Source organism: Macaca nemestrina, chromosome 17, assembly GCF_043159975.1.
Source record: "Macaca nemestrina isolate mMacNem1 chromosome 17, mMacNem.hap1, whole genome shotgun sequence".
Classification (NCBI taxonomy): Eukaryota; Metazoa; Chordata; class Mammalia; order Primates; family Cercopithecidae; genus Macaca; species Macaca nemestrina.
The window spans coordinates 72,521,061-72,532,488 of NC_092141.1; the positions used below are offsets into that span (position 1 = coordinate 72,521,061).

General features: G+C 44.4%; 1 protein-coding gene across 14 annotated transcripts in view; it reads left to right on the forward strand.

Annotated features, from left to right (window-relative positions):
- Positions 1-11,428, forward strand: part of LOC105483054 (tetratricopeptide repeat, ankyrin repeat and coiled-coil containing 2) — a 475,702-nt gene that overhangs the window by 455,484 nt on the left and 8,790 nt on the right. For 12 of the 14 annotated variants that reach the window (XM_011743607.3, XM_071083397.1, XM_011743612.3 and 9 more), the window contains 6 exons: positions 3,909-4,084; positions 4,396-4,528; positions 5,078-5,107; positions 5,943-6,034; positions 8,267-8,413; positions 10,883-10,983. In XM_011743607.3, the coding sequence (XP_011741909.2) occupies positions 3,909-4,084; positions 4,396-4,528; positions 5,078-5,107; positions 5,943-6,034; positions 8,267-8,413; positions 10,883-10,983 (679 nt within the window). The remainder of the gene's footprint in view (positions 1-3,908; positions 4,085-4,395; positions 4,529-5,077; positions 5,108-5,942; positions 6,035-8,266; positions 8,414-10,882; positions 10,984-11,428) is intronic. The other 2 variants (XM_011743615.3, XM_011743606.2) reach the window with 1 other exon arrangement.

The window sequence follows — 11,428 nt, forward strand, 5'->3', positions numbered from 1 at the left end:
TTCATTTTTTTCCACACTTAAATGAGAGGCTTAATGAATTCCACAAAGATTTATTTAGGCTGTGTTGTTAGCAGAACACTATACTAGGAACTATGAGTGGTTCTGATTTTTGTAATTAATACACTATAATCAGTGTCCTCAAAGGGTCTATAATGTGGCAAGGAAGAGATGAAACAAAGATAAATACCTTAAAAAACAGAGAATCCGGAGTGCTCTGATACAGGGGTCCTCTGAGTTAGACTAGGACAGACTTTGAAATTCGAAGAGGAAAAATGTTCTATATTTAGGGAGAGGAAGTAACACAGATGAAAGGCCGAAGAGGAGTGACAGGTTTGGAGAAATATGTAGGCTGTCTAGTAAAGTGTAAGGGGACTACAGAAAATAAAATTGGAAAGGTATATGGAAATGGAAAAGGACCAAGTTAGAAGAATCTGGACTTAATTCTAAAGGAATCTGGAGAGGCTTTTAAAATTTTTAAATAAGGAATTGATGGTAGAGTTATGCTTTAAAAACAATTACGCTGGCAGTATGTGAATAGTGGATTTGATAAAGGAGCCAGGAGATCAGTTAGGAAGCCCTTGTAATGGAACAGATGAGGCATAATGAGGTCCTAACCCAAGGGCAGTAGCTTTCAGAATAGAACAAAAGGGCTATGTGCAAGAGGTATTTTGGATATGAAGTCTGATTAGATGTAGGAAATAAGGATAGAAGAGTTAAAGATAACTGCAGAGTTGTAAGATGGACGTTTGGAAGAATTGTGATTTCATTAACTGCGTGAGAAAGAAAAAAGAGAAGAGGAAGATTACAAATTGGGTTTTGGAAGTGTTTAACATATTATGGATTTGTTTCAGATGTATCTCCTTTTAATTTCTTCTCTTTCCTTATCTTTGGAAAAATCAGTTCATCTGTAATATACATCCAAAACTTTCTTATCCTACTTTTTCCACCACTGGATACTTTGTCCAGGAAATTTATAGATGTTGTATCTGAGAAAATGCCTTGGATTCTCTTCCGTATTTAAACTTATTCCATATTAGAGTCGGTGTTTTAATTACAAACTATACTATTACATAAATGGCTCTCAACAGGATTAAGGTATGGTCCCTTCCAGCTTTTCATCCTCCTGTGGGAAACCACAAACTCTACTGACCTCTAGGGATGCAAAGGTGATAGGCTAGATAACTGCTGAGTAAACCCTGAGCCTGCTGTGGCAGGTCCTAAGCTTGAGCTGATATCGAATCCTGACCAGCTGAGGGGGCAGCCGAGTGTCCTGGTGCAGTAAGTTGATCTCTGCTGGAGTTAAATATGACCTGCCTACTGTGTGAAAAGAGTTGTCTTAGGTACTCTTCTAGCAAATAAATGATGCGCTTCTTGCCATCGAAGGCCTTACAGTCTGGGCCTTAAGAACCAAATGTATATTGGATTTTAGACTGATTACAAAACAGCATGTCAAGTATGCTTGATCCTTTCAAGTGAAAATAGAAATGTTGAAAGGAAACAGATCCAGAATATGAAAGGGTGGGTGGAGAATTTAAAAGGGGGGAATGGAATTATTGAATAAGGCTGAGTAGTTTAAACTCTGAATTTCTTGTTTATTTGATTTGTATTTGTTTTTTGTTTTTGTTTTTGTCTTTTTTTAGAGGCAAGGTCTCACTCCATCAGCCAGGCTGGAGTGCAGTGGCCTGATCATAGCTCACCAAAGCCTGGAACTCCTGGGCTCAAGCAATGCTCCCATCTCATCCTCCCATCCCAGCCTTCCTAGTAGCTAAGACTACAGGCTCACACCACCACACCTGACTAATTTTTTAGTTTTTTGTAGAGACAGAGTCTCACCATGTTGCCCAGGCTGGTCTCAGATTTCTGACCTCAAGCAGTCCTCCCACCTCGGCCTCCCAAAGTGCTGGGATTATAGGTGTGAGTCACTGCATCCAGTGAAATATTTATTTTTTTAATTGACAAGTAACAATTGAATATGCCATAATGTATTGCTTAACCATGGGGATAGGTTCAGAGAAGTGCATTTTGAGAATTGTGTCCTTAGGTTATTTTGTCATTTGTAAACATCATAGAGTGCACTTACACAAACTTGGACGGTATAGCCTACTACACACCTAGGCTGTATAGTATAGCCTGGTGCTCCCAGGCTACAAACCTTTACAGCGTATTACTGCACTGAGTTACTGTGAACAGTTGTAACACAGTGGTATTTGTGTAGCTAAACATATCTAACCATAAAAAGGAGCAGTATTGTGTACAACATGATGTTTTGATACAGGCTGTATATCCCTTATCTGAAATGCTTGGTTGTATATCCCTTATCTGAAATGCTTCTGTTGGGATTTTATTTTTTGTATTTTGAACTATTTGCATTATCCTTACTGGTTGAGCATTTCTAATCCAAAAAGTGTGAAATCCAAAATGCTGCAATCTGTATTTCCTTTGAGTTTAACATTGGCCCTCAAAAAGGTTCAGATTGTGGAGCAGTTCTAATTTCAGATTTTCAGATTAGGGATACTCAAGCTGTATATGTATACATTGTGGAATGGCTAACTCAAGCTACTTAACATGTGCCTTACCTTACACACTTACCTTTTTTCTTCTGCTGAAAATGCCTAAAATGTACTTTCATAGCAATTTTCAAGTATATATATTGTTATTAACTATCACTATGACTATAGTTAAGAACTATAGAGTAGATTTAGTCTACTAGTTAATAACCAGTACAGTAGATCTCTTAAACTTATTTCTTCTTTCTAAGTGAATTGTATGTCTTTGACCAACATCTCCGCAATACCCCCCACCTCCTAGTTTCTGGTAACCACCATTTTATTCTTTGATTCTATGAATTTAACTTTATTAAACTCCAGATTTCTTTCGTGGCCTGGGCTCAGTGTCCTCTCATGTGTTTATTTTCCCCACCTGGGGAGGGAGAAGGTGGCCTGACCCTGTGATCAATGACAAAATGTCCTGGGCTCCTATTTGATGAGACTGTCTCAAGGAGTTAGCACTATTATCAGTGGAAGGCTTCTGCTCAGTTCAGAAAACATACACTGAGCTCCGGTGTGGTAAGGGCCGAGGCAGCCAGATCACTTGAGGTCAGGAGTTCAAGACCAGCCTGGCCAACATAGTGAAACCCATCCTTACTAAAAATATAAAAATTAGCCAGGCATGGTGTGCGTGCCTTTAATCCCAGCTACTTGGGAGGCTGAGGCAGGAGAATTGTCTGAACCTGGGAGGTGGAAGTTGCAATGAACTGAGATTGGGCCACTGCACTCCAGCCTGGGCAACAGAGCAAGACTGCATCTAGAGAGAAAAAAAAAGAGGAAGAAGAAGAAAACGCTCATTGAGAATTTATTACATGCAAATAGGATACATAAAAATAGATAAATAATGGAATAAGTTGACTTATGTTAAGCATATTTAAGATGAGATAGCAGTGAACTGTGAGAAGCTTCTTAGAGGCAGGAGGATGGAGATAGTTCTTAGAGAATGGGAAGAAGTGAGGCAAGTCATGGGGGAAGAAAAGCTCTTCCACACACGTGGAGCACCGTGACCAAGAGTGAGGATGCGGGAGGATTGACGGGAGATCCGAGAGGCAGTGAGCACATCCATTTGGCCGAAGTGGAAGATTGTCACAGGGGAATAATAAAACAGATATAGAGAATAATTGGGAATAGATTGTGGATAACCTTGAATACTCAGTAAAACAACTGCAATCTATTTTATTGAAAGCTTGTAGGATGAACTTTTAACAGTTGAGATGTAACTGGCATACCAGGATCAGTCTTAAAACAGAAATAGTCCGGAAACGAGCGGTGTTCTTTGTAGGAGCGTGCCCCTTCAGCGCTTCCCCTCCTGCTGTGCGTTTCCATTTCTCCTCAGCCCTGTGCTATCCCTTGCCTTTGCAGGTGCCTCCATTGCTCTCATGGACAAAGAAGGATTGACAGCCCTCAGCTGGGCTTGTTTGAAGGGCCATCTCTCAGTAGTACGTTCTCTGGTGGATAACGGAGCTGCCACAGACCATGCTGACAAGAATGGCCGTACCCCACTGGACCTGGCAGCTTTCTATGGTGATGCTGAGGTGGTAAGTACCTTTAAACAAGCCTCAGGAGAGCAGAGAGAGGGCTGTTCTCCATCCATACTACCTGGAGTTGAAAGTGGAGTGATGTATTGATGATTCCTGATACAGAGCTCTCAGATCTATACTTGCTAGAGAGCAAGAATATTCAAAATGCTCTTAAAGATCAAGAATATAGCTAAGGCCTGAAATACCTTGGCGGCATAGCCTGGTTCAGGCCAGCAGTTGAAAAAGGTCAGGCAGCAGCCAGAGCCCTCAGTGGAACAGTACTGAGCCATTACACCTGTCCTAACTGCTCTGCTTGATCCATGTCCTAGGTTCAGTTCCTGGTAGATCACGGGGCCATGATCGAGCACGTTGACTACAGTGGAATGCGCCCTTTGGATAGGGCAGTGGGGTGCCGGAACACTTCTGTTGTTGTCACTCTTCTGAAGAAAGGAGCCAAGATAGGTAGGAGAAGGGAAGAAGGTGTTGGCCATCTGTGCCCAGGGGCCAGACTGGTCCAGTGGTCTGGCTGCCCTGGGTATTTGGTGTGAGCATATATAGTTCCCCTTCCTCCCTGGCCCAATTATTGTCCAAGTGAACAGAGAGGCTCTTGGCCCAGAGAAAGCACCATGTGAGCCATGGTCTGCAGTCCCCTGTGTCCAGAACCACATGGTTCTCTACCATGTCCCTTGTAGCCTTAGCCAGGAGGCTGCTCTGGCCTTAAGCACCTCTCAGCACTGCCTCTGTACCAGCCCCACCCTGTCAGCATCCTGGATCTCTGCACTGCCGTGAGCCTTTGCTTTCCCTTGCTCTGAATGTGCTTCAGACTCAAGTCCCTGCTGCCGCTGTCCCAGCTGCTCCCCAAGCCCACAGACCCGTAGACGAGGGTTGGCTGATATGCTGGCTTTGTGCTGCCTGCCTCTCACTGCTGCTTTTTCCTTCTTTTTTTTTTTTTCACCTTCATCCATTTTTTTTTCCTCTCCTACAACTTTTTGTTTTCTCCTTTCTTTGAAGGTTGTCAGACGTTACCGAGTCGCCCACGAGGTATATTTCACCGCTGTCAGCATCAGACGTGGTCTGATGGCTTGGTCAGCTTTGCCTTCTCCTCTTTGGTTTAGCCTGCATGAGTTCCCTACACCTCTAATCTTTTAATTTACTTCACCTTAAAAGAAGATTTTTTTTAATGACTGTTGTAGAGAATAACTTGAACTTTTGATAACTAACCTTGAAAAGCATAGTTTGTAAATAATTCAGGCATTTGTAAACTAATCAATGTAACCTGTTCTTTCTTTTTGTGGGTAAAATCATCCTCAGTAATGTTGGTTTGTTTCACGTCTGATTGACATTCGAACTGTGCTCCTGCTTCAAAGTGAATCCCGGGGAGTCGTAGTTGGTACTTATCATTTAAGGGAAGCTTTAGAGTTATCAGTGGTTTCCCTTCTGCAAAGTACATATTTTAAAGTTAAGAGGCTAAACGTCTGGGGGTTTTGAGTCCCAAATCCAAAATAAATTACCCTTTTTGGACTTTTCAAATCCTGTGGTAATGTTTAATATAAATCCTTTCTCCCAATTTCCTTATTTAAAATAATTCCAAACTGAGCCATTGCCTGCCCACATGCAGCATGCAGGCTTTGCTGCCCTCATGTGGGGCAGGCTCACATGGTTCCAATGTTCTTATTTTAAGGTGAATACAAATCCAGTGCAGCTTCTTGGCAGTGGGAGTTACTAAAATACTCCCAGGTCTAAAAGATGAGGTACGGATTGTGGAGCAAGTTGTTCTCTCAGCAGAAATTCCCCCCAGGGTATTTTTTTCACCTAGCTTCCTACCACCCTTACATTGTATGAGTTTTTTACCCATCATGCATCCTGTACACTACAGGTCCAGCCACATGGGCGATGGCCACCTCCAAGCCAGACATCATGATCATCCTCTTGAGCAAGCTGATGGAAGAGGGGGACATGTTTTATAAGGTGAGGGGAGGGAGGGACACAGTTTCTTCAGAACAGCCACTCGCTGTTTTCTATGCGTAGAATCTTCCAAAGTCTTGAAATCAATTCTCATCTTTTGTTGTAGAGGCCAAGGGAAAATACTGTTCCTCAGTGATGGCCTCATATGTTGGGGATCCTGGGGTTCTACCTTACCAAGAGAGCAAGGGTAGCCTATACTTGCCTGCAGCTGATCAACCTAAAGCCCTGGTTTCACCTGGTCACTAACCGGTGGCTATGTCGATTTCTACATGGAATCTGGAAACTCATGGGACAAGTAAAAGTAAAATTATGTAGTATAGCTATTTCCATTATGGTGATCCTAGCTTTCACATGTCATTATATATACACAGATTAAAAAGTACGTAACAGGCCGGGCGCGGTGGCTCAAGCCTGTAATCCCAGCACTTTGGGAGGCCGAGACGGGCGGATCACGAGGTCAGGAGATCGAGACCATCCTGGCTAACACGGTGAAACCCCGTCTCTACTAAAAATACAAAAAAAAAAAAAAACTAGCCGGGCGAGGTGGCGGGCGCCTGTAGTCCCAGCTACTCCGGAGGCTGAGGCAGGAGAATGGCGTAAACCCGGGAGGCGGAGCTTGCAATGAGCTGAGATCCGGCCACTACACTCCAGCCCGGGCTACAGAGCAAGACTCCGTCTCAAAAAAAAAAAAAAAAAAAAAAAAAAAAAAATACGTAACAATAGCTTATCAGCATCCTTGAGTAAGATAAGGAAACCAAGACAAATAGCAATTATAAGATTTGTTTGAAATCATTCACTGAATGACAACAATTACAAAAACTATGGAGCCTTTTTGTACTCACAATCCAAGCTGAAGGCTCCATACCCTGACACAGATAAACTCCTCGGTCTATTCCATGTCAAAGTCATCGCACTGTGTTGAGATCAGCTAGATTACCCGCCCCCAAAGCTTCATACAAATCCAACCCAGTTTTTGGCAGCAGGCATCACTGACACTTCCCCAGGACTAAAAGTTAAGGAAAAATAGTTGTGAAGCATATTATTCTCACCTGTGTCAGGAGTGTACAAGTTCCTAGGAGCAGAATTCTATCTTCTAAGTACCCTTTGAGTGAGTCATGGTAATCTAGGACTCTCAGGCTTTCAGGAAGCTTAAGCCCTGGCCCAACCTTGATTTTACGCAACTTCCAAGAAGGTCCTCATTACCCTAGATGTCATATTTATGGACTTCACAATGGCATTGCTCTCAGGTTATGTCCTGGTTATAGCATAACTTCTGGTATTCTGAGGCAAGGAGTCCTCTTAATGAAAATATGCAGTGCCATTATTGTTCCCCTCAGAATTCTACCTTGAAAGATTCCAAATCTCTCCTTTGTGACTGGTGCTAAGGGAAAAGTAAAAGACTGGGATCCCTGTGGAGTTGTAAGTATAGAGAAGGAATAGAGTGGATAACGATCAGCTAAAGGGGTGGGAGATGCTGCCTGCATCTTTCTGGGCTCAGCTTATAGATTTTCAGATACAAAGTGGAAGAAAAGTGTAAGGTCACTATGGCCAGATCTCTAAATTGGTCATAGATTTACTTCATCTTGGATAATCCCTCCTGCAACATCCGATGGAATCACAAACTCTCAACTTCACTTCTCTACTGCCACCCTGCTCCATGCCTTTTCCGAAAATGGGGAACACTGATTGGTATTATTTTATGCCATGAGATTAGGGAAACAACCGCTAGACTGCTTTAGCTCCCACATCCTTCGTGAGCAAGAGAATGACTTCTAGAGGGCTGACCAGGTGGAGCGTCAGACCAAAAAAAGAGTTCTCCAGACAAACCAGAAATTAAGGAAGAAGTAATAACTTTGGAGTGCTTGGGACTAGGAAGTCATTTGTGTTCTGTAGAGATCAGTTCAAGCAAAAGGAACTTTGAAATGAGCATGGTCAGCCTCTTTGGAATCCAGTTGGGAAGCCAGGGTCTAGGGCCTTCCATTTGCCAAGGCTTTGTCTCCCTGGCTTGTATCTTGGGTATCCCCTCAACCTTGCCTTTCCTGCCAGATGAGTTTCCTATAGAAAAGACTAGACCCTTCTGCCCTCGCCATCAGGGCCAGAACTCCTCTCTAGGCTGATGTTTGGGAGGGTTCGCCCTTAGTAACAGCTGCTGAGAAGAGGAAGGGAGTGGGGACCACACTTCCTCAGCTGTTCCTCAGACCAACTATGTGTTTCGCCATCTTGTGCTCCCATTAGAAAGGTAAAGTAAAGGAAGCTGCCCAGCGCTACCAGTACGCCCTGAAGAAGTTCCCTAGAGAAGGGTTTGGTGAGGACTTGAAAACTTTCCGGGAACTAAAGGTGTCTCTCCTCCTCAACCTCTCTCGGTGTCGCAGGAAAATGAACGTAAGTCCCTGTCACCCCAACTCCTTTCTGCAATCCTGGAAGCTGATAGCCCATGTCACTCACTAGCTTTTACCAGGCCCCTGAAATCCTCCTCTGCCCCATTTGGAACTTGGTTGTCCTTCACAGAGCACTGACATTTGCAATTTGAAAGAAATTAAGTCTAAGTATCTCAAACTGTAAAGAAATTAATGCTGCGACTACTTTGCAGCTTTCTGAATGTTCATAATTTCACTGAAAGTGACGAGAATACCATCTTTTCCCACCCCCATACCACCCAGTCAATGTTCTGGTCTTTGGGAAAATGTGAGAGCAGTGGTCACTAGAATTCCAGTTGCAATTAGATATGAATTGTAGTCATTACTCTCAGGTATAGTCCCTTGTCATTTGAAGAAGGGCTGAGAGGAGGGCTCAGGACCATGGTCTTGAAGGTTTAACTTCTGAGGCTGTTGAACTTTTTGCCTCTTTCCTCATCTTTGTATCCCAGCATGCCATGTCCCTTCTCATCCTAGAGGGAATCTCAGAACTCCCCCTGGACCTTGACTGTCTCCCTGGTAGGCCACAGTCCTTCCTGCCTACCTTGCAGACCCACCTCAGATGCCCCCAGCCACTGCTCCCTCAGCCACTGCCCTTTAACATGAAGACACTCCAAGCCAAGAGCCCTCTCTCAGGTTTCGGAAATAGCTAAGATTGCATCAGGAGTCTCTGACATCCACCAGCCTGAGGTCTCACAGTTCTTCAGGAGATAAACACAATCCAAGCCATACAGACGCATCGATCAATTAAAACCTCAGCTGGACGGAAGCAGGATTTAAACCTCATGGCCAGGGATCTTCCAGAAAGATGATTTGTGTGTGTAACCTTTAGATCATCCATTTCAGACCCTAAACCCTGACACTTGGAAGGAGCCTGAGATAAACCTGACTGTCTCAGAGAACACAGCCATGACGCTCAGAGGCAGAGTTGCCCCATGGTGCTGAGGGAAGTGGGGACGTGGCAGAGGCCCCCCGACGCCGGGAAGGGAGAGGGTGGTGGTCTCGGGAGACAGTGAGGTTTTCATGGCCACGAGGTCTCCTGTGAAATGAAAGGAACAGCACCAAGGCCTCCCCTGGCACCAGCCGAGGAGGATGAGGCAAAGCTCCGAAGTTGCTGCCAACCCACTGATCTCTTTTCCCTACCAAATAATAGACTTTTTAAAAATGCCCTCGTCCTTTCAGGAATAATGATGGTCCCAAAAGAACAAATAAAAGGATAAGGCTGGAAGCAGAGCAGGGATAGGTGACCCATAAAAGGTGAAATTCCTTCTAGTCCACATTTGTTCAGAAGCAGTTGTTAACCACCTCCTGGGCCAGTACTGTGCCAAGCACCAGACGTCTGTCTTCTTAGGTAGAGGATTGCCCATCAACTTTTTAAAAATGTTTTTACCTATGCCCCAGGGCCTTTGTTCTGCCCAAGGCCTTGTTTTCTGCCTTAGGACTCATGACTATAACCAGAGGCTACCGTGCTATCCTGTGGCTTTGACACTAAAAGAAGGGGGAACCTTCCCTTTTAGCTTAGTATTTAAGGGAATACTGAAAACCACAGACTGCCTAGGTGGCGCTGTTCCCCACCCCACCCCACGGTCTGTGTTCACAGCCCTGCGAGCATGTTCCTCACAGGGACAGCACAGACCTCAGTCATAGCTGGGGTCTTCTCTTCTCTTGTTTTGTTTTGTTTTTCATTTTAAGTGTTTCTAAGTAAGGAACCAGTGAAGAAAAGGAAGAGACCAGAGAAGCCTCTGTGAAATAGAAAGAAAACGATAATTAATGAGCATCTACTGTGTGCCAGGAACTGTGCAGGGCTTTTAAATATTGTATCACACTCGATCCTACCTCTGGAGTAGGTATGGATGAGAAAATACATCATACACTCGGGGGTATGAAGCTGGTCAGAGAATTGAACCCAAGTCTGTCTGACAGCCCCTCTCCCTCTAGTCTCCGTAGTCAGTGCAGTTTCCTGTACAGATGTCATCTTCCTGGACTTTACAGGACACCTTCTCACCTGTCCCTTAGAAAGCCAAAGGGTAGTGCATGTAGCAGGAGGGTGTGGGGCTCAGACCAGGGTCCACACGAGTTGTGGACATGTGCGTTTGCCTCCTACACGCGTGGATAACTTCAGGAGCTTCGCTGGAAAGGGTTGGTGTTTGACTTCCGGGCTGAGAACTGTATTAGAAAGGCAAAAAGGGAAAATTAAAACTATTTTAATATTCTGGGCAGATAAAGTCCAGTGAGCAGTCGCAAGGCTACGCAGGACAAAGGCAGAAGGAACTTTCAGTCCACAGGCCCCATGGCTAGAGTCATGTCAGGCACATCTAGCGTCCCAGGCTTTCCATCCATGAATGTCAAAAAATGTACAAATAATTTGTTTTATTCCCAAGTTGTCTATTTTTTATATCTCATCAATGACTCATTTGCACACCTATTGTAATGACAGGATTTTGGAATGGCGGAGGAATTTGCTACTAAGGCCCTGGAGCTGAAACCGAAATCTTATGAAGCTTACTATGCGAGAGCAAGGGCAAAACGCAGCAGCAGGTGAGGAGAGAGAGAGAGGGTGAAAGCAAGAGGTCTCTTTTCTGAAAATTTGGCCAAGGCAGCGCCGGCCACCCTGGGGCATATGTACCCAAATACATCTCTGTCCTTGAGAACTGTCAGGGCCAAGCTTTGGGGATGGCTCTGATAGCACAGCCCTCAGCTCGAGATCGGCAAATCTGCTGGGCTGTGGAAACCACGAATGTTTCACTTCGGGAGAAACACTTTTTCACTGGAGAATGGCAGCTTCTTCCCAGAAGCCTCTGCCGTATCTCAGGCACTTTCCAACCCCCAAAGCAGCTAGCATAAAGAGACAACGGCGACTTAAAGAAGCCACTTAAGCAGAGCGTCCGACCACCCCTTTTAGAAGGGAAAGTAGGATGGTTCACTTAACATCACAGGTTCCTCTTCCTTCTCCCATAGGCGTTTGGGGAATCCCAGATTAGTC